Raw genomic sequence first — 25,346 nt, 5'->3', positions numbered from 1 at the left:
CCCCCCCCCCCCCTTCCCCAGCCACACACTGTTTTCCATACGTGAAGAAGCGTATCGCGGTGATGTACCAACACCACACCGACCTGAGCCCCATCGAGGTGGCCATCGACGAGATGAGCAAGAAGGTGGCAGAAATCAAGCAGCTCTGCTCCTCCAGCGAGGTGGACATGATCCGCCTGCAGCTCAAGCTGCAGGGCAGCATCAGCGTCCAGGTGCCTGCTCTGGATCTGACACGCACAAACCCCACATGTCCAATCAAATTATTACACTGAGGGGAAAAAATGACATTTCCACCTCCCCCTCAGGTGAACGCAGGGCCGCTTGCATACGCCAGGGCTTTTCTGGACGACACGTGTCCCAAGAAGTATCCAGATAACAAGGTCAAACAGCTGAAGGAGGTCTTCAGGTGAGGGGTTGGGCTCGTTTTTAGGGGTAATTGTGTGACTAATATTTATAGTTTATAGTTTCTTCACTGTGTTTTGGACTATAACTACTTCAGAATACTGGCAACTATTTTAACCATTTATAGGACAAAATGTTTAGCTCTTTCAGGACATTCCAGCTGGGACTTTGGGTTATTGTATCTTTTATACTTTTAAATTGTTTAACTTCATTTAATTATCTAATTTATTATAAAACTCATCTTTTACCTATTTGCTTCTTTTAGCTTTTAGCTACTGTTCTGCTGACTATAGCTTTAAGCTACTGTTGTGCTGTTTGTAGCTTTTAGCTACTTTTTTGCTCTTCTCAGCTTTTAGCTACTTTTTGAATAATTTTATCTTTTAGCTACTGTTTTGCTAATTTTAGATTTAGGCTATTCTGCAGGTTATAGCTTTTAGCTGCTGTTCTAATAATATTAGCTTTTAGCTATTGTTTTACTGTTTTTAGCTTTTATTTACAGTTTTGTTAGTCTCAGTTTTTAGCTACTAATTTGCTGATTTTAACTTTTGTGCTACTGTTTTGCTCAATTTGGCCATTAGCTTTTGTTTTAGCTAATTTTAGCTTTTGCTCTGATCATTTTAACTTGAGCAACTCAGTTTCAGCTCCCAGAACAAATTTTAGCCGAGCCTTTCAGCGCTCGGCGTTCAAGCCGCGCTTCCACAGAAAACGCGGCGTCTCCGGTTCTGATGACCGCGGTTTGTGTGCGCAGACATTTTGTGGAGGCCTGCGGCCACGGCTTGGGCATCAATGAGCGGCTGATCAAAGAGGACCAACAGGAGTACCACGACGAGATGAAGGCCAACTACAGAGACCTAACCCGAGAGCTCTCCATCATCATGCACGAACAGGTGAGTCCAGTCGTCTGAGCGTAGCCACGTTCCACCTTTAACCAGCCTCTGAGGCAGGCTGCAGTAAACAGACTTCCTTTTATAATGTTTTGTAAAGTGATAAAAAACAATCTCTGATAACCACATTCTCTGTTTTCCCTCCGTGCTGACATGTGCAGATTTGATGGTAATGCAAGAAGCATCAGTTTGCAAAAAAAAAACAAAACAAAAATTGTAACTTGTTGGTCCAGCCAGACTAAGACTAGCAGGAATCAAAATAATGAAAGTCCTGATGTTTGTGCAGTTATGGTAAAACTAACGTCCACCTCTTGACCTTAAAGCACCGCTGAGAAGAAGAAAGCTATCTGATCAGATAATAAGCTGGCTTATATTTACACCACTCAAATGAGAAATCAGCGCCACTTTTAATGACCTTCCACGTGAAAAACATGCTGATGTTCTGGGATTTCAGCTAGATTGATCATTTTATTTATTAAATCTAGTGTCTTGTTTTGTCCCATTAACAGTGAAATAATATTCAGTTTCATGCAATACAAAAAACACATACTTCCACCACAAACTGAAGTCTATAAATGTCTGATATTTTTATAAAAATGTATGCAATCAGGTATTAAAACATTTACTTTTGCTGCTTTTGCTTAAAGCGTATTTCTCCTCTGATGTAAGTCGTTCCAGCTGGTTGGACCAACAATCACTCTTTAACTTGTTTCTTTTGCCTTGTTGACACTTTTTCCTGCATGTTCAGACAGAATGTGTGCATGCACGTACAGTGCGGTTAACGTGTGTGTGTTTGCATTTGTGCACGTGTGAATTGTATGTATTTACGTCTGACTGTGTGTGCTTCAAAAGAAAAAAAAATTGTATTTTGGTTTTTGCAAAAATCTGTCGTCTTTATCATTTCTTTCGGTGTTATTTGGTTATTTTCAGGCGTGTTGCCTTGTTTCGTTTTGATTGGTTACTGAGATGAAATGCGTTGAGGGAAATGACTCCCAGTGAGCATTTTCAGTAAAGACATAGCACTGTTTGCAAGTGAAAACATGCACAAATCGCACAGTTTTGACCTTTAACTTTACGCTCACTGGGATATTTTTCTAACCTTGTCTGTTCTGTAAAGAAAAAAATCCTTAAAGTTCAGTTTAAACAATGTCAGATAGTGATTTTATAAGGAAATGGTGACATATGATAGCAGAAATTGACTGTATATTCAGGTTTATATACAGACAATAAAGAGCTATTGGTCTTATCGTCAACTTTCTACAAAATATTTAATTGCTCTCCTCTCAAATGTGGCCTTGACATCGTCTCATTCGTTTCTCGGCTCGCTCTCACCTCGCAGATCTCTCCCGTGGAAGACGGCATGAAGAGTGTCCTCCCAGACTCCCTCCACATCTTCAACGCCATCAGCGGCACGCCGACCTCCGTCACCGTCCAGGGCGTGCCACACTCGGCCTCGGTGATATGATCCCGATCACGTTCACCACCGGGACCAGGGGCCGCTCTCGCCGTTGTTTTTGCACCCCGGTCGCATCGGACGACCACAAACGAGGCACTGGACTCATTTTTAACACACCTGTTTACGGTTTAGAAGACAGCACTGAGGAGAGGCCTGAGAAGAGACGTTTCTGCAGAAATATCACAACACAGACTGCTTTTTTTTTTGTTTGTTTGTTTGTTTTGTTTGTGTCTGCGTTACGGACAGATCTCATTTTTGACCAGACAAAGACTGAGCAGTGTTTTCCAAGGAAACATTCCTGTTGGGAATCTTTTTTTTTTTTTAAATGTGCATGTTGCTTCATCACCCATTTTTTTTTTCATTATTTTGATAATATTTCACAATGTTTTTATGTACAGTATTCCACTTTTATAAGCCACTGTATTAATAAATGCTGCATCTCCATCGTGAAGTTACATTTTTCAGAAAAGGCAGTTTTGCAAAACAGGACTCTTACGTTAGCATCTTAAATCACTTTATTGTCTTAGGGGGAGTTTTGAAATATTTAAAGCCATTACATAAAGTATATTCCACATTGTTCATTATTGTATAGAGAAAAAAAAGGACTGTGTGCAATATTTGCAGAGTATCTTGCTGTGCGGGGATCAGACACTGTAAGGAAAACATTCACCTTCTTGCCAAAGCGATGAGGTGTTGGGAAAAGACACTACACTTACTGTGGACGCAAGCTTTTACTGTTTTGTTTTTTTAAATGTTCAAAAAAAATGTTTTATATCTGAGCAGCATTGTTTTTTTATATATTTAACACAAGTCACTGTTCTGCTGTAAACAGAGATATTCCCTACTGCTTCTCTTTTAAATAAAAACACTTGTTTCTCTTCATTTGCACTCATGAGTCCTTATGCAGTGTGTGTGAGTGTGTTAGCAAAATATCTCATGAACTGCTGGACGGATTTTAACTTATTTAAACTCTCAGAAAGTAATCATCAGATATTCCTCTACAAGCGATTAATTTTTGGATTTAATTTGGTTTAAGATGGCTGCCACAGCTAAATAACTTTAACAAACACAAAAATAACTCTAAGTCGGTCATTTTCACAAAGATTGAGCTCTAGTTTGGTGTGGTAGTAGTTGAGTAGTTGATCCCAAACCCACACTCTGAAAATGACAGAGTGGACAAGATAATTGCTTGAAACTTTGGCATTAAATGTTGGAGTCGACCCTGTCAGGCGGTTAGCAAAATATCTCACAGATTGGAGGACAGATTTTAATGAAACTCTCAGAAAGTAACCATCGGACGCTCGTCTACAACTGCTTGTATTTTGGAGTCAAGCTGATACAAGATGGCTGCCACAGCTTTTGAAAATGGCTACGATTCTGTCAGTTTTACAAACATTGAGCTAAGATTCGGTGTGGCAGTAGTTGAGAGTTCTCTCCAACACTTACTCTGAGTGCAAACAAATATCACATGATTGTGAAGTTTTGACTTAAAAGTGCACAGCTCTGTCATTTTTAAGGTTAAGATTATCTTGATTGAAAAGTCTGACATAAAAGGCGGGAGTGATATGCGTTTCTTCAAACGATGCTAAGGCCTTTACCTTATTAAAGTGTTTCTTATTTATTTAATCGTCCTTTATTCCATTAACTTACTGAGTACACTCAGCTGCCTATTTCTTTTTGTTCACACCCACTGTAAAAAGCAGCCCAGTCAGCAGCGTGAAAAACAGATCCAGGGCTAATAAAGCGGCAATAAAAGATGGTTTCCCACTCCCACCGGCAAAGAGACAAAGATAAAGCATCAGCTGCCCTCTGACCAAATCTCAGAGGAAAACCAGCGAGCGACAGGTAGCAGCATCAATCAGACATCATGGCTGGTGAGATTATGGGAAAAAAAATCTTTGTTTTTGTGCTTTTAAGGATGAGCATATTCCTAACTGAAAAACAAAGACGTTTTCCACATTTTATGGTTTAAAGTAAAAAAATAATAAAAAATTGGAGAAAAGGAGCAAATCTAATTTAGCTGCAATATATTATTTTGCTCACAGATCATGAAGATCTCCAAAAAGAGAAGAAGAACAAGGGAACGGTAATGTACTGCCTTTTGTTGGTTCTTATAACTACGCAGCATAAATGTGAGACACTCAGTGCAATTTATAGATATGGTTGGTGTTAAAAGTGTTAAATAGTTTGTCTCGTTTTACCTAAAAATCAAATACCAAACGTGAACTCCTGCATCATTCGTACTGCGTTCTGGAGAATAAAAATTTAACTTTATTTAAAATGAACAAGCAGTGTTTTGAATTGGTACGGTAATTTTTTTGTTGTTCCTAATGAATGTGTTCTATTTTAAGTTTAAACTGTATATTAGGAAGTTTCCTGTACCACATTATTATTTTTTTTTTCAAACAGAGTAAAGAGGTGTGTGGATACCCGCTCAGCATCTTCTTCATTGTTGTGAACGAGTTCTGTGAGAGGTTCTCCTACTATGGGATGAGAGGTGAGTTTTTCCGTGTTCTCTCCTCCTGTTTTCATTTGTGAAAATCCTGAAGTTTGACGACAAAAACTAGACAAGCTGATTTCCCCTGAACTCAGCCTCCACCTTTGTGAGAGTAAATAATTTATTTTACTGCCGAGGCTGACATGAAAGTGTTGTAGATGTGATTTCACACAAAGCCGTCGTTGTTGCCTCTCCACAGCGGTGCTGGTTCTGTACTTTAAGTACTTCTTAAGATGGGACGACGACCTGGCCACCTCCATCTACCACACCTTTGTGGCTCTCTGCTACCTGACTCCCATTCTCGGGGCCATCGTGGCCGACTCCTGGCTGGGAAAGTTCAAGTAAGAGTCCGCCTGAAAAAGATAGATCCGATCCTCTGATGTTTGGCTTTGTGGAGAGGTTTATGAACAGTTAATATCTTACCTGTTGCAGATAGATCTCATTTTGGAGAAACAAAGTTTAATTCTGACCAGATTAACAGGCTAATGGCTCGTTTTATGCAAATTGTATTTTATAAGCTGTGAGTTTCAAACAATTATATTGTTGTTTGCAATCAACAGCAGCAGCAGCTAGCTGTAGCACTTCTGATGCAGTTTGGTCTTGTCAATTTGTTCAGAATTAAACAATAAATTCCTCCAATCTGAACTATCCTTTTAGGTTTAAATGTCTGAAAGTTATTTTTATCATTTTCTCTCAGAGTTTTCTCCCCTCTGTTGAGGAAAGTCATCAGTTCTGTACCTGAATGTTTCTTCTACTTTTGCGGTTGCTCCCTCTCTGTTTCACTGAGGAAAAACCGCAGTTATTCTAATGTATTCATCAGATACAGCAGGAAGTAAACGAAAATATGAGCATTTTAAATCCCGCTGTTTTAGTGCACAAGCATTTTATCTAATTATGTGAAATATCTGCCTAAAGTTTGGAATTTTAACAATCTGATGATCCGACTTTTACCTACAAGGAGTTTAAACACCTTTATTTATTAATGTGTCTCTCATAGGACCATCATCTACCTGTCGATTGTCTACGCCATCGGCCAGGTGGCGATGGCGGTCAGCGCGATCCATGACATCACCGACACAAACAGAGACGGGACCCCTGACAACATGACCTTTCATGTGTAGGTTTCAATACTGAAGTCGCTGCCAAGGCTCTGATGCCTTTCACCACAAATGGTCACATTTCTTTCATGTTCTTCGTCCCTCCCGATGTTCAGAGTTCTGTCCATGGTGGGCCTCTTCCTCATCGCTCTCGGCACCGGCGGCATCAAACCTTGTGTGGCTGCTTTTGGTGGAGACCAGTTTGGTGATCACCAGGTCAGATTAACATCTAATATCTTCCAACGTTTGACCTTTAGCTTCAGCTTGCACTTTGAGACATCCATAGTTCATATATTTTATTGCTTGTGAGCACTCTCTTAATCTTTTATCTGCTTTTTGCTGTAATTGATCAAACTGCATTGGGCTGTAAATCTTTATTTCGCTGGGTTTGCACTGACGGTTCCAGCGCTGACGTTGTAAATAAGTTGCTGCTAGTTCTTACTCACACAAAATCTAATGAGAATATAATTAACTTTGTTAACAAAGAGATCAATTTTTGACATAAAATCCTGTTTCAAGGCGGTGAGTAATACTGGTGCATAAAAGAGACAAAGTTTGAACCATTCTCGTGCTCCAGAAGCCTCTTAGTGAAGCATAAAACAACCAATGTATGCTGATAAATTTAAGTTTATTTGAGAATCTGAGGGTATAGATTACAAATATTAAACACTATTTACCTCTGCTTTAGGAAAGTAGCTATAAACTGTTGGTCCAATATCTTCACCAACCAGCTTTTACACAAAGAAAGGGAAACATTTTGATACCAGAGGTTCATACTGACTTAGTTAAACTAACCAAAGGGTCACACGATGAACTGGAAAACAAATCAATCAGGTAGTCGTGTTTAGAAAAATGTAAATGTGTTTTCTTCCCTTCAGATTGACAAGCCTGTGGTATAAATAGCATGCTTAAATGAACTATGCCTCTGTACATTTGAATATAGTGATGCTCTTTTAGGATATAATTCAATGAAAGAGTCAATATTTTGAGTCAGTCCCCTCCTATTCAGTTATTTATGCTCTGTTGTGTTAAAACCCTTTCTTTTTTTTCTGAAAACTTGTAACTTAAACAAAGACTATATAACTTTCATTTTGTTCCCCATTGCACCAAAATTCATCAATAAAATGACGTTTTTAGGGATTAATTTGAAAACCTAACCTAAACTCAATTCACACCTTAGTCCTAAACCTAACCACTAACCCAAAAACATCATTTCTCCTTGTGGGGACCAGGCTTTGGTCCCCACGAGGAGCAGTTGGTCCTCACAAGGTAGTATATGTTAGGAAAATTGTCCCCACAATGTATCAAATACATGGCCAAACACACACACACTCTTTCTCACACTCTCACACCCTCTCTCTCTCTGTCACAAACACACCTGCCATTCAACCATAATTATCCCAGCTGCATTCATTCACTAATCCACTTTGTCTGTATAAAATGCACTTCGTTTCTGAGTCATGTATCAGATCCTTGTGCTTAAACCTCCTATTTGGTCCTGTTTTTTGTGTTGATTTTTTTCTTAAAACTCCTTGGAATACACCTGCCTGCACTTATGGATCCTCTAACCACTCCAAACACTACTTGAGGTGCATTTTCTGAAACTGTTATGAGCACAATTTAAACTCATAATCCATTGTCAAATCAAAATTACTATCTTCAACCTAGGAATGGCAATGGCTGCTTGAACAAAATGTTTTTTTTTTGTTTCTTTCGAGTTTAAAATCTAATTCTCATGCTGGCGCACAGCAAGAAAGGTCACAGCAAAAATAATTAGGACTAGCTTTGTGTCTATTTTTTATCAGTGTGAATAAAAAAGGTTTGCTAATTAACAAACTTGCTGACAGCCAAGAAAAGGACTCCTAAGGCAAGGATCGGGCAAAACACAGATTCAAAGTCCACAATCCAAAGGACACAACACACAGCAAGTCAAAATCAGGCAGGAGATCTCTCCAGCAACTAAAACTAGTGAGGAGAAGGTTAAAAAAATAAAAGTAAAATAAATTCTAAAAGAGCACAACGACACTGAAAGAATGAGGCAAAAGCAGTAGTGTTTAAACATGCAGAATAAAAAAATAGCTTCTACAAGAGGCTGAAATGGTCAGATGCTGCCTTTGACTGCAGTGTTATGTATTAACAGCTACTTCCTCTTTTAGGAAAGGCAGAGAAGAACTTTCTTCTCTGTTTTCTATTTATGCATCAATGGTGGGAGTCTTCTGTCGACCATCATCACTCCAATCCTCAGAGGTAGATACGACCCCAGTAAACATGCAGTCAACACCAAGAGAAGGCACTGAAACCATAATTAAAATGACTTCTTTCCGTCTGCAGGTCAGGACTGTGGCATCTACAGTAAGCAGAAGTGTTATTCTCTCGCCTTCGGAGTCCCTGCAGCGCTGATGGTGGTCGCACTCAGTGTGTAACAATCCTATTACGTAAATCAGAAGTATGAAGGTTTAATTCTTAGTGTGCCTGCAGAAACGGATCGTTTCGCTCTGATGTTTCCTCACAGTTGTATTTATCGTCGGGAGTGGCATGTACTACAAAGCTAAACCTGAGGGGAACATCATGCTGGATGTGTGCAAATGTATCGGGGTAAGTCTAAATTAAAACAGATGGTTCACATGCGGTTTTATGGACATAATAAGAACAATTAACATCTTACCTGTCACAGATAACTCTTTGAACAACCTCAGTTTGGAGAAATAGAGCTTAATTCTGCTCAGATTGATGAACTCTTCATCAATCATCGTTTCTAAAATCCCATTTTTTTCCCCTCTTCTTCTTTTTGTTTTAGTTTGCCTTAAAAAATCGCTACAGACACAGAAGCAAAAGATTCCCAAAGAGGGAGCACTGGATGGACTGGGCAGAGGAAAAATACGATGTAAGTTTTTTTTTTTTTTTGGTTATTAAGAAGTTGCCTCCTCAGTGGACCAGTGCTTGTTCATTTTTATTTATTTTTTTGTCTTTCTGTGCTGCAGAAACTCCTCATAGCTCAAATAAAAATGGTGCTGAAGGTCCTCTTCTTATACATCCCTCTGCCGATGTTCTGGACCCTGTTTGATCAGAAGGTACCTTTCAGCTAGATGTCAGACAAGCCTGCAGCAGACAGTGCTCTAAATTTTTACATCTGTGTTCAAGGGTTCGAGATGGACTCTGCAAGCCACCACAATGGATGGAAATTTTGTAAGTGGTGATCAAAGCGTCATATACATTTATTTCTTTTTAGAGTTCCCCAAAGCGGTGGGTTCAGTGCATTTTCTTTGTCTGCAGGGGTCAGTTGTTATTCAGCCCGATCAGATGCAGGTAAGCAGCTGAAAGTTTATCAGTTTAGCTCAGATTTATACTGAACTCTGTGGGAGAGGAGACTCACTGGGCGTTTTCTTCGTTAAAGACGTTCAACCCCATCCTGATCCTGACTCTGGTGCCGATTATGGACAGCGTGATTTACCCTCTCATCAAAAAGTGTGGTCTGAACTTCACGTAAGTGAGATGTCCTCGAGGCCCAATGTTTCTCATTTGTCTTTACTAAATCATTTTAAAGGAATAAATGGGCAGGAGGCAGCTGCTGCTTTTAATTCAGCTGTATTGTTTCTATCTCATGAACTGCTTGACCTCTTTTCAGTGAGCAGCAGGAAATCATGAGATCTTATAACAATAATGAATCTGTTTTTTGGCTATTTCCAAACCCCTCCGGATTTTAATTAACACCACAAAAGTGTAAACTGTGGCATTAATCTTGCATGCTTTGTTCTGCACTAAATAAAGTTTTTTTTTTGTCGCAGCAGATTAAAAAATAAAACAAGAACAGTAGTTTGAAATCATAAACTGTTGTTGCTGTGTACTTCATACCCTTAGTCCTCCTGCCTGCCTATTATGTGAGGTTTTGGTTGTTAAATAAAGGGATTATTCTCAGTTAACATGACAGGAATGAGCACCAACCTATGTGCAGAAAATCCCTGAAAGGTCTCGTTTAGGCGCAGTATCGGCTGTATGATCAGCTTTAAGCAGCAAGTTTTAATGCTAAAATAAAAGAAACCGTCAGAATATCTGGTCAGATACCCAAACTTCAACAATGAACGAGTGTATTTCAAACAATCTGAATCAAACTATCAATGTTAAGGGTAAAAAGAGTGATGCTGCAGTGAAAAAGGGCAGATATTTCTGTAATAAAATGATTGAATGTTAACATTTGAAACAGACATTTAACAGAACTGTGTATCAATTCCACAGACCTCTGAAAAGAATGACAGTGGGGATGTTTCTGGCAGCTATTGCGTTTGTCTGCGCAGCTGTGGTCCAGCTTGAAATCGATGTGAGTGGAGAACAACGAATGCTTTTTTTCTCTCCTTGTGCACAGTAAACGACGAGACAGTTAAGCACTTAATTCATTCGAAACACATAATTAGGTTAAAACAAATCACGTAAAGCTTTTCAAAACAAACTGCTGTTCTTTGACTTTCAGAAAACTTTGCCCGTCTTCCCGACCGACTCCCAGAGTCAGCTGAAGTTACTGAACATGGGGAATATTCCGGTTACAGTTCAGCTACCAGGCAATGAGCCGATGATTCTTCCTGCACATCGGGTCCGTTTATTTACCGATTAACACCTAACTTTCCCAAAGTTTGCTGTTTTTTTAAAACTCTCTTTACCCGGCAGGCCAGTGAGGACTATTTCACTTTTGAAGGAGGACAAATTTCCGTCACAATAGGCATCCCCTTGGTTACACAAAACATCTTTTTGGCTAACAAAGAGCGACAAACACTTCTCATCCCCTCAAACATCGTTGACCAGTGGCAGCTGGTGAGTTAGAAACACACCATGAAAATAAAGCCACACAGGAGAACATCTAATAGGTTAATTATTAAAAATCCTTTTCCCCTTAGACTAAGGATTTAACTTCTAAGCCACAAGAAGGAAACAATGCAATCCGGTAAGTTTAGTTATTAATGTTTAAACCATTTTAATAGCTTTGATTTTTGTCCATATAAATGCAGCCCTGAGCTTTCTAAAACCCGTGCTCCTAATTTTAATGGCTGTTCTTAATGTTCCATATGTTTCAGGTTTGTAAATGGAATGAGTGCAGCGGTCAGTGTCTCCACCTCTACAGCCTCCTTCGAACAAATTCAGCCACTTTATTTTTCCAACTACTCCCAGATAAAAAATGGAAGGTAACAGATGTTTTCCAGCCTCACCTGCCAAGTGCTTTAACGCCACAATAGTTAATTTGGACTCGAGGCTGAACAGTTTTTCAAAGATATTCCCCTTTTTTAATCAACAGGAGAACATTTACCTTGCAGAGTGGTTCACAGTCGTGTGAATTCAGCAGGAATTTTGGATTTGGAAGTTCGTACACGTTCTTCATCCCCAGCAATTTGACCTTTGGACCAAATGTAAGTTTTATACCTGATTGCAAAAAAAAAACAAACAAATTATTGCATCGCACTGATGCTCTAATGACCTCGCTCCTTCAAAACCTGCCTCAAATACTACTGAGTGTATGAGCGGTCTAATTTTTAACCCTTTTGTCTCATGATGCACCAAAAGGGAGCAAACTTTTAAACAATAACATCTCCGGCCACGACCTCGCCACCTTGCAGATGCAGAGAATTAAAACTATCTGTGATGTGCAGTAAGTTTGGAAATAAAACGAGTCACAGTTCTCACTCACGGCACTCTTATATAAAACTTTAATAAACAAATAACCTAAATTCACCTGTCAAACTCTCATTTTTGGCTCATTAATTGTCAATAATCTTTGACAACTTGTGAAGTAATTTGCCGCAGAGAGTTTTTGCAGTCAGCTTGATTCAAGATGGCTGTCAAAGCCAGTCAACCTTAGCAAACACTAAAAGGACTCTAAATCAGTCGATTTTACAAACATTGTGCTAAAAGTTGGCGTGGTAGTAGCTGAAAGTCATCCCCAACACATACTCTGAGCGCTAAGAGACGATGTGAGATCTTTGTTCAAAACGTTGACGTGTAAGGCGGTGGGCGACATGCATTCCTTTAAGGAATCCACAATAAATGACGTAATTTGTGCCTTGATTACTGTTCTGGTGAAACAAACTGGCATCTTTTTTCCATACTGATTTGATCTTTGGATGGGATTTGCTCACAATGAGGACAAACTGTATGAATGTGACTGATTTGTTTCAGTGTCAGGAGTCCATAACTGAGGCAGAGGACATCAAGCCCAACGCGGTTCACATGGCCCTCCAGATCCCGCAGTACTTCTTCATCACTGCTGGTGAAGTGATGTTTTCTGTCACTGGTCTGGAGTTCTCTTACTCACAGGTACCATTTGCAAAGCGCAATTTCTACATGTTGTGTCGGTGCAGGCGTTAAAGAACTTCAGGATCTCAAGATGCAACACACTGATCAGCCATAACTTTATAAATGTGGAGTGAAAAATGTTGAAGATTCCCATGACAGCCTTATTTACAGCAAAATAATACATTAGACAGATGATCATTAAGTTATGGTTCAGACGTGAGTCACTTTGTATATGAAGTTCTTTATTTATTGCCTTTTTTAAATTTAAATTCTTCTTTTACGTCAACAAGGCGCCCAGTAATATGAAGGCAGTGCTGCAAGCAGGCTGGCTGCTGACCGTTGCTATCGGCAACTTTATTGTCCTGATTGTGGCCGAGCTTGCAAAAATTCCCAAAAAGGTAGGTAAAAATGTGATCTGCTACCCATGCTGGTGAAAAACAACCCATGCTGCCACACTAACGCCTCGCGTCTCTGCGTCTCTCCCGATCCTCCACAGTGGGCAGAGTACATCCTGTTTGCGTCTCTCTTGGTGGCCGTGTGCCTCATCTTCTCCGTCATGGCGTACTTCTACACCTACATCGATCCTGCAGAGATCGAGGCACAGTTCAGGAAGAAACTCAGTGACGACGGCAACGACGACGACAAAAAGGACAAGCTGCAGAGGTCAGAGGTGGAGATGCAGAAGAGAGCCTCAGTTAGTAGTGATGATGAAGATCATAAGTCCAAACAAACCAAAATGTGAACAACAGCCATCAGGAAAGTCCTCATATTCGGAGTATGACATCAGCACAGATGGGAGAATGAATGTGTATGTGTGTGTGCATTTGAAACATTTTATATTGTAATGGCAAAATAACATCACAAGCTAACGAAACCAAAAACCTATATATTCAAATAATAAACTGTGATGTTGACTGAATTTCCAGGAACCCAGCCTCCAATCTAGGCACTTTGTCTTCATCTAATTTCTTTATTTTATTTATGTCTAAGTTATGTCAAAATAAACAATAAAATAAATCCTTTTTGTGTGTTTCTTACTCAACATTGGTCAAATGAGATTTTGTGCTAAAAATGCTTTGCTGGGATAAAGAAAGTTTTGTGAATTAAGAAAATTATTATAAACACATTGAAAAAAAAACATATTCTGAATTAGCTAAATGAACTAAATGAGCAGATTTTGGAACAAACAATGAGTTGTTCTTAATAATTACAATAAAACCAGGAAGACATTTAAACGTTAGAACCAATATGGTTTAAACCAGACAACATTGTTTGTTTTTTCACAGTATTGGTTAAAAATAGCATTTATTGTGAGAATATTTGTCAAATAAGTTAATGTTAGTTAACTAATGATAACTAAAATATCAAGTGGGATTCCAAAACATTGTATGGCAAGCCATTGTGTCACATAAAAGTTCTGATTTTCAATGCAACTATCTAAAATTCTCATTTTCTTTGACAAAATGAACATTTCAGCCGCCCATATTAAATTTAACCATAATCAATATTTCAGATATACCTCAAATATCATTCTTTTTGGGACAAATAGTTTCAGTTTTCCTACTCTGGTGTTCTTTGCTTTAAGCTCAAGAGAACCACAAACACGTTTTCCCTGCTCAGAAGGAACATTGTGGATATTTGAAATAAAGTTCTTCTTATTAGTAATTCACCTTTCAGATACCTACAGTGTAGTTAGTAATAATGAAGTACTTTCATGTACGTGTACTTGTTGATACCTGCTGGAGGTGAAATCCTTGTACATTTGAAATATGAAACATGGCGTCAGGAAGAATATTTGAGATATTTTAAATCTTCTTGAAAATATAACTGAATGTTAAATCTGCCATACAAACATTTTAAGAATTCCTAAATGCTTTAAACCAAATGTTTTTATTTGTATGATCTTATTTGTACAGAGTGTTTTTTTCTCTCTCTCTCTATTTAAATGTCTTAAATTACATTTTAACTTGTGGAGACGCTATTCCTGTTGGTTTGATTATATGATTATATGGTACAACGGCCTGCCCCAAAAACCGTGTTTATGGAACCTGCCGTTCTTTGGTGACGTTCTTGTTAACGAATAACGACGTTTTCGCCCGCCGCGTTTCCTGATTGGTCCGAAACGAAGAGAGAAAGAGAGAAAAAAAATGAAAACGACATTAACCAAGATGGCTCCGGGAGACGGAGGAAAAGCGATGCCAGAGTAGAACAACAAGCGGCACAACTTCGCTACGGTGGCGCGCGTTTCCGTTTCTCGTCCGCAGCAGCCCGTCCGAACCGGGACCGCCGTCTTGTCACCGGGGCAACCAACAGGCGCGCGCCGAAGAGGCCGCCGGGTTACCGTTACTCCGCTAACTTGTTTGCTAACGAGCGGCTAACGCTAGCTGCCTTCAACTGCGGAAGGCGAGTTCGGTGTGGAGAAGGCTGCGCCCCCCCAGCTCCGGGTGGGAGCAGACAAGCCGAGCGGGGTTCAGAACAAATAGGTGACGCTCCCTTTCGGTGCTTTCGCCTGCCTCACGGTGTCAGCTGCGCTCGGGGTGTCGGCAAAGCGTCGCTGCTCATCTGATAAGGGAAGCTGGGGGCTTATCGACGCCATGGCTCACTCCCCTATTCAGAGCGGACTACCGGGGATTCAGGTAACTATAACGCATCGCTGTAAATTTCAGCTTGTCGTTTTTTTTATAGTTCCCATTTTACGTGAACGAGCTGCACCCTTTTAAAACTTTATTTATTTATTTATGCCAGTGACACCTGTGCTTTTCCCTTGATGCACAACCTATCAAAGTCCTCGATGGTGTCAGTTTCCGGTAACTTTTATTAATATGCAGGCGACATGTCAGGTGTCATCATGATCTTCTATTCTTGTTTAGTTTGAGCTGATATTTACTGTAGCTTTAACTCACAGCTCCTTTAGGTGGTGTTTGTACTTCCGTTTTGCCTGGCTAATGCTGTCAAAACATGGGCAGTGATATATATATATATATTTACTCCTAAAGCAGGAAAAGTGGAACATCCTCACATTAAAGAAGCTGGAGATATCAGATGCTAAAGCAATTTAGCAATAATTGTTTTTCTCTTTTATTTATTTATTTTTTAGAGATTCATGATGTCATTTGTATTGTTTTGGAACAATCCACCTGTCACACTTAATCTGTGTTGGCGTTTTGTGTCATAATTAATTAATTAATCTGCTCATTGTGCCTCAAACAATGACCACGTTATCGCCTGACAGCGTTTATCCAAACAGGTGTTTCCATATTCGTCTGTCTAAACAAACTCATACAGCTGGAAGTGTCACATTTCTGTAACTATTTCTGTGTTTTTCCTCATTTAGTCTGAAGGTTTAAACGCACAAACGTTATATCTTGAGGCGCTCAACCTTTTCCGTTTCGCCAGCACCATTTCATCGTTTGAGGTTCGCCGTACTTCCCTTTAAAATTATGAAATCAAACCATCAGAATATCAAAAAAAAGAAAGCAATAAGTTCTAACTGGGTTGGCCCTAAATGCACATTAATTGTGTTCATAGTAATTACAGTTTCTTCATTATTATTCAGCAATAATTAGGCAACAACAAAAAAACACCAACAGTTTTGTTTCCCAAAGCCCAGAAATGCATTAAAAATGACTAAATTTGAAGCCACAAAAACCTTAACATATCCCATTTGCACACAAATTTAAAATGCATTTTTGCAGTCAGTGTTTGGATATTTGTTTTTGCAACCAACAGGGATAAAAGCTGCAAAATAGCTGTCCTTATCCGCATATTATTTGCTGTTTTTAACACATAAGAATGTAAAAGTCACAACTTTCTTGTTTCCAGTAGAGCTGTGAAGCTGCTGACTGTGGATCCGGCAGGTCCGTGCCTGTCCCGTGTAGTCTTTAGCTCATGGTGCTCCCACGCCGCTTCTCCCTGACCTCTGCAGTTTAAATTCTCACCTGGATGACTGATCACAGCCGTGTTATGACGGGGATTTTAGGGTTTGTTGTTTTTGCCTCCGCCCCGCGTCTCTTTGTTGTAAACCCCCGCGAGCTGGCCGTCAGATTCAACAAGGTTTTCAAAGCAGAGCCGCTCATCTCGCCCTCCTCGCAGCTTTTAGCACTTTTACAGGAAACTGCTCCCATGGGTAGAGACTGTAAAGCAATTCGGCGTGTACTCCAATATCTCATCGTCTTTGGGCTGAGTTACCTGCTTAATTAAGACTTAATGGCGTAAAATCTTCTTTTTCTTTTTAAAAATAAAGCTACTGAAAATGTTATTTCTTGAATGTATTTCATACTCATTAGCTCAATCGTCCACATATGTACGCTTTAACGATGCAACGCAGTTTTCTAAATAATTTCTTCCATTTAACTGGTCAAATTAGAGGCTATTATGCCCTCCCCAGTGCTCCGTGGGGAAACACGCCATTTAGCCCAGTCAATAATTTAGGATGTAGTCACTCAGTTTGCAGTGGAGGCCATTAAGCCACAGTGATGGCTGTTCTGTGTTGTCTTATGATTCAAGTATTAGTCAGGGCAGGGATTTGAGCTAAAAGGCTTCAAAAGTTGCTCTGCACGTTGACGTTTAGGCTCGTACGCTTTCTAGCCTCTCAGCCAGAGATCGATTCTAATAATTAACGATCGGAGAGTAGCTGTTTTTGAGCTGGATGTTTCTGTTATTAACATAATTATAAATTATCCACATTCTGTTTGGAGTGTTTCTCAGAAATGCCTCATCCAAAAAAGTATCATCATTGATGAGTTTTACTAAATCTACTGAAGGTATTTCCGCTTCTTTTTTATTTATTATTCCTCGTGTTTTAAACTCCTGTGGCAGCTGTCATCCAGATGACACATGTGGTATTTGAGTGGTGCAAAGTTTACCAAGTCGTGAGAAAGTGAAACATGAAGTGGGTTAAACAAATTTAGCAGCATTAAGCTGCAGTGTTACACAACGCAGCGCATTTACCTTTTCTTTTTAATGGCTGTTAAAAACAGCTCCGAACATCTTTGTAGACGGATGCTTTTTCTGTATTCAAATACTTGTAATCTTACTCTTTTGTGTTTTATTTTAAACTAAGTTTTATTTGTGGACATTGGGGTTCAAAGCTTTCTTTTTTTTTTCTGCTATCATCTGTTTTTTTTTATCTCACCTAGAATTTCAAAGCTGATCCGGAGGAACTTTTCACCAAGTTGGAGAGGATAGGGAAAGGCTCGTTTGGAGAAGTGTTCAAAGGCATCGACAATCGAACTCAGAAAGTTGTGGCCATTAAAATTATTGACCTGGAGGAGGCAGAGGATGAAATAGAGGACATTCAACAGGAAATCACAGTGCTAAGCCAGTGTGACAGTCCCTTTATCACCAAGTACTTTGGTTCCTACCTGAAGGTAAGCTTCCCTCTCAGGGAGATTCATTTAATGGGTTTGTGTTTGACAGATAATAGCAAGAAGGCGCGATGTAGTTCAGTAAATAATTGAAATGGGTAATGGAGCAAGTCTTTGCCTGTGAAATAAGCCACAGATTGGTGTTGGAAAGGAGTCGTATACTAGTCTGACACTGTGGTTGTGGTGAACCTTTTGGACCATCCATGCTGCAGATGTATAAGCGCTAAAAGATCTGAACGCTGTGTTCTTTACGTCTTCACATCGGCAGCAGAAAGAAAACGTCACGAGTGAAGTGATGACGCCTGATTTTTATGGTTCAGTTATCAGGGCTCATATTAGTGCAGAGAAAACAGGATCCTTACATTTGCAGCCGAGCACAAACTACACAATCATTTTAAAACTCTCTTAAATCTCTTTAAGGCTGAAAGTCAGCCCTTGGATCAGCGGTGTCCTGGAAGGCTGCTGTCGTACGTGTTTTAGATGTTTCTTTAGCAGGCTTTCGGGATAGTCACTCATTTATTCAGATCGGGTGAGTCAAAGCAGAGAAACATCTAAAACATGCAGGAGAGTCCAGGACCAGGACCGGACACTCCTGCCTTACACGACCTGTTTTAGACCTAGTGTTTTATAGTGTACGGTACAAACCAATACACATCATTCAAACCAAATACAACAAGAACAGGTTTGGTCACCTGCAGCCTCTTTTCCCCCACACTGGTTCTGTGAAGTCCAAAGACGATCCTTTTTTTAAAAAAAAAACAACCAATCAGTCTAACCAAGTCAGCAAGAATTTGTGCTTACACACATAAAGTCAGCGTCGCAAAAACAGCGGAGTAACAGCAGCACCATTGGTTAGGAGAGATATCTGTGCCGCCTCCTTCTTCATACATACTCACCAACTCTTCTCTATGACTACCACTGCTGCTGATGTGTCAGCAGAGGCGGGGAGAATGTGTTTCAGGCTTTAAAGAGTCATCCAGCTGAGGCTACTAGAAGATGAATTATTTTGTTAAAAGCCATGATGTATTTTAGAAATATATATTTTCATGTGATGATATGTGCAGTGAGTCTGAAAGCATGTATTGTTGTACTCAAGCAAGAAAGTAGTCTCTGGTCAAAGAGTGTTTCGACTCTACCCAATAAGATCTCATGGGTGTGGGAATTTTAAAAACTTGAAACAATCAGCTCAAATATTTTCCCGTTTTTTCTCTGTTGCCTTTACAGGAAATTGTGCCACACATGTATTCAAGCTTTTGTTGATATAACAAATATATTGACATACAATTAGACAATGCAGCCACTTCCTGGGGAGGCTGTGTGGTGGCATGGAAGTGTTTATTTCATGTTTTGGATGTTTGGAGGAAAAAAACTGCTGCCAGAAATGTAATAGGAAATATAATCAATTTGTTCCCAATTTACCAATCTCCCAGCCTAAATGAAGTGCCTGATTTATTTTAGAAGAGGTACTTTAATGCAGGGTTTTAGACACACAGGCTTTCATTTTTCATGGTTTTTAAATTAACACTTTTTGTGCTGAATTAAAACTAATTAGAATTGAGAATCAGAAATGAAATCAAATTGGTTAACAGCTAAAGCCTCACACCTTCAGGGTGTTATTTCTCCTTCACACATGCAGGTTTTATGGTAAACAAGCAGCATTGTATTATAGTTTGTGTTTTGTTTTGCTTGAAGAATGTAATTCTCCGTGTGGCGCCCAACATGAATCACCGAAGTGCAACGAGCGTGTGACGCACAAACTCTGCGGGAACAAACGCTCTGATTTAGTACTGTATTTCTGCCTGCAGCGTTTTTAAAGAATGAATCAGCTCATCAGCCTGCAGAACAGACAAAAATGGCCTTAGATTTGGGACAACCATTTTGAAAAGCAGAAGCTGCCATTTGCTTCTTTCGCAAACACATTTAACCATTACCAAAAAAATAATACAATAAAAGAAAAATCAGATTTTGTTTCAACCAAATAACTGTTCAGCATCCACCTCAACACATCTTTGATACTGAATAGATTATGGGTCAGTTGAAACAGTAGAAGACTGAATCCTGATGGCTGTCCAAAAGGTTATTCATGTATTTTAAAGACAAAAGAGAAGGGAAAGGTAAGAGTTACACCCTCCTACAGAGACTTCATATCAGGGCTCTAAGCAGCCAAAACATTAAAAACCATTTGTACATGTCTGAGTTTGAGCGGTCCTGATGCGAGAGCGTCGGCAGCAGTTATGCTTCATGGAAATACTAGGTGTAAATTTTTAATTAGTTTCTAAAACCATCTCTAATTGTAAGATCAAGTTCCTGTGAAAGAAGGAACAGAGAGCTTTGTGTTTGCATGTCTCTTGAAAAAAATGGCTCTGAGGGCTGATAGTTAATAGTTTTTGTCAGTCAACAATAACTCTGTAACACCTCAAATAAGCTGAATGTTCGTTTCTTTATGTCGATGTGGAGAAATGAAGTTTCAGCTCTTGTTGCAGCTTCAGTGAATCCCTTCCTGTCTGACTGCTGTTTTATTTTCCAGGGTACAAAATTATGGATTATTATGGAATATTTGGGTGGAGGATCAGCTCTTGATTTGGTAAGTGACCTGGAACAAATGACTAGTTGGAAACTCCTCACCTTACTGCGTGCTGTTTGAGTTGAAGGTGATTATGACACTTCTGTAATTTGGCACCAAATTACCCCCTGCTCTAGTTGGAACCGGGAGCCCTGGATGAAACACAGATTGCCACAATCCTGAGGGAGATTCTGAAAGGGCTGGAGTACCTTCACTCTGAAAAGAAAATACACCGAGATATCAAAGGTAAATGTGTAAATATACACATCAGCCAAGTCGCTGAGTTGCTTTAGCAGCAGGGTTCTCGGTTTCAGTATTCCTCAGGAAGTGCACGTCTATCCCACAGCCTTTCAGACGACTATAAAGTGTGGTGTGTTTTAAAGAGATAAGGTATCAGATGCAGCTCAACGCGTGTCTGCGTCGCCGTTTCAGCTGCCAACGTCTTGCTGTCGGAACAAGGCGACGTGAAGCTGGCAGACTTTGGCGTGGCGGGTCAGCTGACAGACACGCAGATAAAACGAAACACTTTCGTCGGAACGCCTTTCTGGATGGCACCCGAGGTCATAAAGCAATCAGCTTACGACTCAAAGGTCAGTCTTATTATCTTATCCTGTCCTGTGTTGAAGTCAGGCTTCAGTGTTGAAACGCAGCATCTAAATTAAGTCAGCCGTGGATTAAATAATACAGATTAAAATAACATAAACCAAAGACGGAGCCAAAAGTTTCTTTTTCATTTCAATATTTCACTGACTTTGGTCAGGAAGCTTTGAACTCTGTTTAAGATGGGTTTTCTGGACTATAAATGACCCAGTTCATATTATTGGAATGGCGGCGACATGAGTCAACACAGACGCTGCATCACAGCCGTCTATTTGCAGAGCTTCCTCAAATACCCCCGCGTTGCTTCAGTCAGCCAGTTGAAATGTCATTTCTCAGTGTTTTTCTTGCACTTTTGAGGAAAGGTGTGTGTTTGTGGCACTTTAGTACAATAATTTTTTTTTTAATTATTTCTCAATTTTCATAGGCAGACATCTGGTCGTTAGGTATAACAGCTATAGAACTGGCTAAAGGAGAGCCGCCCCACTCTGAGCTTCATCCCATGAAAGTCTTATTCCTCATCCCAAAGAACAACCCCCCGACACTGGAAGGAAACTACAGCAAGCCTCTTAAAGAATTTGTTGAAGCCTGTTTAAACAAGGAGCCCAGCTTTGTAAGTGTAAAGGACCCTCGCATGAAAACGGAGCTAGAGTTTGACTATTCGCTTGACAAAACGGTTTTCTGTGTTTGTCCCTACAGAGGCCGACAGCCAAAGAGTTGCTGAAGCACAAGCTTGTTGTCAGGCACGCCAAAAAGACGACCTACCTGACGGAGCTGATCGACCGATACAAGAGGTGGAAGTCGGAGAAGTCGCACGATGCCTCCAGCTCCGACGAATCGGACGAGTAGGTTCTGTGCACGTCGACATCCATGTTCAGATAGCACGCACGTTCACACCGAGCACACTGACGTGCCGAAATCCTGTTTCCCCGCAGGGAGCTGGACGATAAGGCGTCCGGAGGCGGTAACTCCAGCGATAAGGGTGACTGGATCTTCACCATTAAGAAGAAGGACCTCATCCACGTTCCCAATAAAGTTCAGAATGGGGCCGCTAAGCCTGCCGAGGTAAAAAAGAAGCAGGTATTGGAACTTAAATGGGTTCAACTGCTTTTACGTTTGTTTCTTTGACTTAAATTAGCCCTTTTTTCAGGTCCAAGAAAGTCCGAAGGGCTCCCCGTCACAAAGCCTGTCATCGATATTCTCCCCGCTGTTCTCCGAGGTAACGCCATCACTGACGTACTGCCAACGAGAAAAAGAAATGTCTGGAGTTTAAAGCAACGCTCTCACAATGATTATTGCAGCTGAAAGAAAAGGGTGAGACGAGTAACGGGAAGCCGGAAGCTGCAGAGGAGCTGAGGAAGGCCATCTTCCTGGCAGATGACGTGCACCCAGGGATCTGTGACTCTCTGGTGGCTGAACTTCTGCAGAGACTTCAGAGGTACGTCAGCCGCTTCATGATGCTTCGACCAATATAAACTTACATTTGTTGCGTTTCATTGATGGATAAATCTTAAACTAAAGATGTTCAGTTTAACCTGCCTCTGTCCGCCCTTTTGCTCATTCTGACTGATAAACCGAGGTGGCTGGGTTCGTTAGTGTGTTTTCCTTTGTGGATGCTGCTTTGACTGACTGCCAGCTGCAGCTTCAGGAATGGATTAAATTCAGATTACAAACAGAACAGCCACGTCCATCAAAGACTCAACAGTCCTGCCTGGAACGGGCCGAAGCGTGTCATTACTCGATCCACGCCGCGAACAGGGTTAAAGAGAGTTCTCTTGTTCACTATAACAAGATAAATATGCATAATGTCTCGTATACTCTTTATGAGAGGTGAAAATATTGTTTTAAAACTGTTCAAACTTTGTCCAAGTTTAGAAACTGAGTCTGAGAGTAATAAAGACACTGGAAAGGTGCAGTTTGTCTGTAATAAGCGTCCCAGTCCCTTGTCATTGCTTGAACTTCCTGTCTGAAGCTGTCAACGTAAACACGTCTGCTCTGATGTCTGACAGGTTCTCTGTGCCGCAGGCGGCCGCCGCTCAGTGACGGGACAAACCACCCGCTCTCTTCTTCTTTTCCCACCCTGGTGGCAGCAGTCAGATCTTCTCCTCCGACCTCCAAAGTTGGGACGAAGTCTCCCGAGAAGGTCTCCGCTGCCCGTTTGCCCCGAAGCAAGCCCCGCCCCACTTACCTGCCCGTTTAAGTGCTGCCGCCGCAGCACGGAGGTTCTGCTCGGGCCGCTCCTTCAGCTGCCACCTGCTGTACGACGTCTCATCTGTGTACCTCACTCTCAGCTGCTTGATTTTGAGTTGTGACTTTTTTTTTTTTTTTTTTTTTGATTTGGTGAATCAGTGGCTTTTTTTTTTCCACGAGGGTTTACTCTCTGCATCCTTTTCGGAGAAAGTTCCCTCGCTTTGCTTCTTGGTGTGTGTGTGTGTGTGGCGGTGGAGAGCGACAGGCGCGTTCAGTTGAAAACTCAGGTATTCTGCTTTAAGTAGCTTGGGTCCTTTAGGAGATGGAAGGAGCTCGAACAGGGTGGTTGTACAGACTTGTAAATAAGCTCATTTCTACAGATTCATCAGAACATATTAGGCCGTTTGGAACAAATGCGTTAAAAAAAAACCGACCAAATGAAAAGTAGAGGTTGTCGGGCGCAGATAAGATCGCCTTGCCTTGTTCTCTTAGTTTTAAACCTTTTTAGGTCGTTCATCCTGCGAATGAAAATGGCCGCCCCTCTGCTTTTTGATCTGTAACGATTTTCCTGATTCCCTTCGACTTCACGCTCCCTGCTGCGGCTGGAACAGTGTGGGAGAATGTAAAAGCTGGCCGGACGCTCGGTTCTCCAGCCTCCATTCCATAAAGAGCCGGGTGAAGCAGGTCTGTCGAGCTCTGCCTTGTATACGTTTGTGTGTTAGTGTGTGTGTGTGTGCTCAGATGAACTGAGGTTTCGTCCGTTCATTCCATTAAAATGGCAGTGCCATCACCGAGTTCATAAATCAGCAGACTCTGTTAGTCTTCCTAGGAGCTGCAGTGGTGCCGCCTCCTCAAAGTACCTCCAGCTTTAATTGCACTTCAAGCATAAATGCCTTTAACTAGAAACAAAGTAGCCATAAAAACAGTAGCATGACACCTGCGGTCTTTTTGCATCATATTCCAGTTTTGTGGGACAAACGGGGTCTCACCTGTTCAGCCGCGCGGCGTAACGTTTGCTCAGTTCAGGTTAAATAACGCCACAATAAAGCGATACTTCCTGTCTCCTGGCGTGGGGCTCTGTGGACACCTGTCTTTGTTGAAGGTAGGTGTTTGACCCACCTGAGTTTGGGGAAATGACCAGAATGATGAGCTAATCCGAGTGTCTCAAAAAAACTGTCATGGCGGTTCGCACAAAAGCTCCCACCTCATCCGAGTTTTCCCCAAACTGACGTGGTTCTGCCGCAGCTCACAGGCGTCCCACTTCAGCAGCTCCGAGGTGTCGCCTTAACTGAAAGCCAGGAGCGGCTGCACCGTTCCGCCTCGCGGCAGCAGTTCGTCAAGAACGAGCACGGCGGTATCCCAGTGCAACGTATGTGTTGTAGCATACGGGGACAGGGACACGGAGGACGCAGCCTTACAGTGTTTGTCCGGAATGGCAGGAATATCGTCAGCGGAACATTTTGGATCAAATCTTTGTGCTTTCCCTCCCCTCCTGTGTTAAAACCAACATGTAGCCGTTTTACAAGAAAAGATCAAAAGTATTTTTTTAATTTCACATCATACAGCTTTTATTGAACAAATGTTGTTTTGTATTTGATTTGTCTACAAGGTTGTGTTGTAGTTGAAAAATAGCTTTTATAAATCCCAGGAGTCTTGATTAAAGGAGCAGTTTGATCTTTTTTTTAATTTCATAGCTAAAACTTGGCGCCAACTTAGAGGTTTATTCCAGTTGCTTTGAATACTTTTACAGTAGATGTTTTCCTTTATGTTTAAGCATTTAAAGTACTGTGCAAAAGGCTCATTTAAAAAAAAAAATATATATATATATATATATATATATATATTTTGCTTCCAAGGAGCCAGACTTTCTTGTAACGATTTAAAGTGGCGAACAGGAAATCAGGCTTTCAAAGTTCCAGTTGTTTTCATTTTTTCGATTCGGGCACAAGAAGCCTCCTGCACGTCACGTCTGAAATCTTCGAGCTGCAACAACGAGACGAGCGTTTCCGACCTTCCTC

The 25,346-nt window shown here is 40.8% G+C and overlaps 3 protein-coding genes across 9 annotated transcripts in view; all 3 read left to right on the top strand.

The window, feature by feature from the left end:
* zmp:0000001200 (dedicator of cytokinesis protein 9) overlaps positions 1-3,624 on the top strand; it is a 76,921-nt gene extending 73,297 nt beyond the window's left edge. For all 6 annotated transcript variants that reach the window (XM_037976250.1, XM_037976249.1, XM_017422681.3 and 3 more), the window contains 4 exons: positions 22-212; positions 306-406; positions 1,151-1,289; positions 2,626-3,624. In XM_037976250.1, coding sequence (XP_037832178.1) covers positions 22-212; positions 306-406; positions 1,151-1,289; positions 2,626-2,751 — 557 coding nt within the window. In that variant the 3' untranslated portion in view covers positions 2,752-3,624. The remainder of the gene's footprint in view (positions 1-21; positions 213-305; positions 407-1,150; positions 1,290-2,625) is intronic.
* A 913-nt stretch (positions 3,625-4,537) lies between these two features.
* slc15a1a (solute carrier family 15 member 1a) lies at positions 4,538-13,612 on the top strand. Its single transcript, XM_017422616.3, has 23 exons — positions 4,538-4,616; positions 4,788-4,828; positions 5,152-5,239; positions 5,439-5,580; positions 6,237-6,356; positions 6,453-6,552; positions 8,493-8,583; positions 8,668-8,751; positions 8,849-8,931; positions 9,134-9,220; positions 9,318-9,407; positions 9,478-9,522; positions 9,610-9,642; positions 9,731-9,819; positions 10,570-10,651; positions 10,802-10,921; positions 10,996-11,139; positions 11,223-11,269; positions 11,400-11,507; positions 11,618-11,729; positions 12,496-12,633; positions 12,903-13,010; positions 13,109-13,612. The coding sequence occupies exons 1-23, from the start codon at positions 4,610-4,612 to the stop codon at positions 13,352-13,354; spliced, it is 2,205 nt and encodes a 734-aa protein (XP_017278105.1). The 5' UTR covers positions 4,538-4,609; the 3' UTR covers positions 13,355-13,612.
* Positions 13,613-14,737: 1,125 nt separating this feature from the next.
* stk24a (serine/threonine kinase 24a (STE20 homolog, yeast)) lies at positions 14,738-25,143 on the top strand. Of its 2 annotated transcripts, none has more exons than XM_017422666.3 (11): positions 14,738-15,248; positions 17,751-17,981; positions 20,506-20,562; positions 20,679-20,787; positions 20,974-21,131; positions 21,566-21,751; positions 21,838-21,983; positions 22,074-22,218; positions 22,289-22,357; positions 22,440-22,576; positions 23,148-25,143. In XM_017422666.3, exons 1-11 carry the CDS (start codon positions 15,207-15,209, stop codon positions 23,179-23,181), a joined length of 1,314 nt encoding a protein of 437 aa, XP_017278155.1. In that variant the 5' UTR covers positions 14,738-15,206; the 3' UTR covers positions 23,182-25,143. The 2 variants fall into 2 exon arrangements, with proteins under 2 accessions (XP_017278155.1, XP_017278156.1); XM_017422667.3 differs by having other exon boundaries at positions 14,739-15,248; positions 22,074-22,203.
* Positions 25,144-25,346: the final 203 nt, after the last annotated feature.

Source organism: Kryptolebias marmoratus, linkage group LG6, assembly GCF_001649575.2.
Source record: "Kryptolebias marmoratus isolate JLee-2015 linkage group LG6, ASM164957v2, whole genome shotgun sequence".
Classification (NCBI taxonomy): Eukaryota; Metazoa; Chordata; class Actinopteri; order Cyprinodontiformes; family Rivulidae; genus Kryptolebias; species Kryptolebias marmoratus.
This window is presented reverse-complemented; position numbering and strand designations above follow the sequence as displayed.

Excerpts from the sequence above, each read along its gene's own strand:
- slc15a1a (XM_017422616.3), top strand. Across the intron at positions 4,829-5,151 it reads AGAAGAAGAACAAGGGAACG|AGTAAAGAGGTGTGTGGATA; the intron begins GTAATGTACTGC and ends TTTTTCAAACAG. Across the intron at positions 10,922-10,995 it reads TGATTCTTCCTGCACATCGG|GCCAGTGAGGACTATTTCAC; the intron begins GTCCGTTTATTT and ends TTTACCCGGCAG.
- stk24a (XM_017422666.3), top strand. The coding sequence starts at position 15,207 with ATGGCTCACTCCCCTATTCAGAGCGGACTACCGGGGATTCAG. Across the intron at positions 15,249-17,750 it reads GCGGACTACCGGGGATTCAG|AATTTCAAAGCTGATCCGGA; the intron begins GTAACTATAACG and ends TATCTCACCTAG. Across the intron at positions 22,358-22,439 it reads TCTCCCCGCTGTTCTCCGAG|CTGAAAGAAAAGGGTGAGAC; the intron begins GTAACGCCATCA and ends TGATTATTGCAG.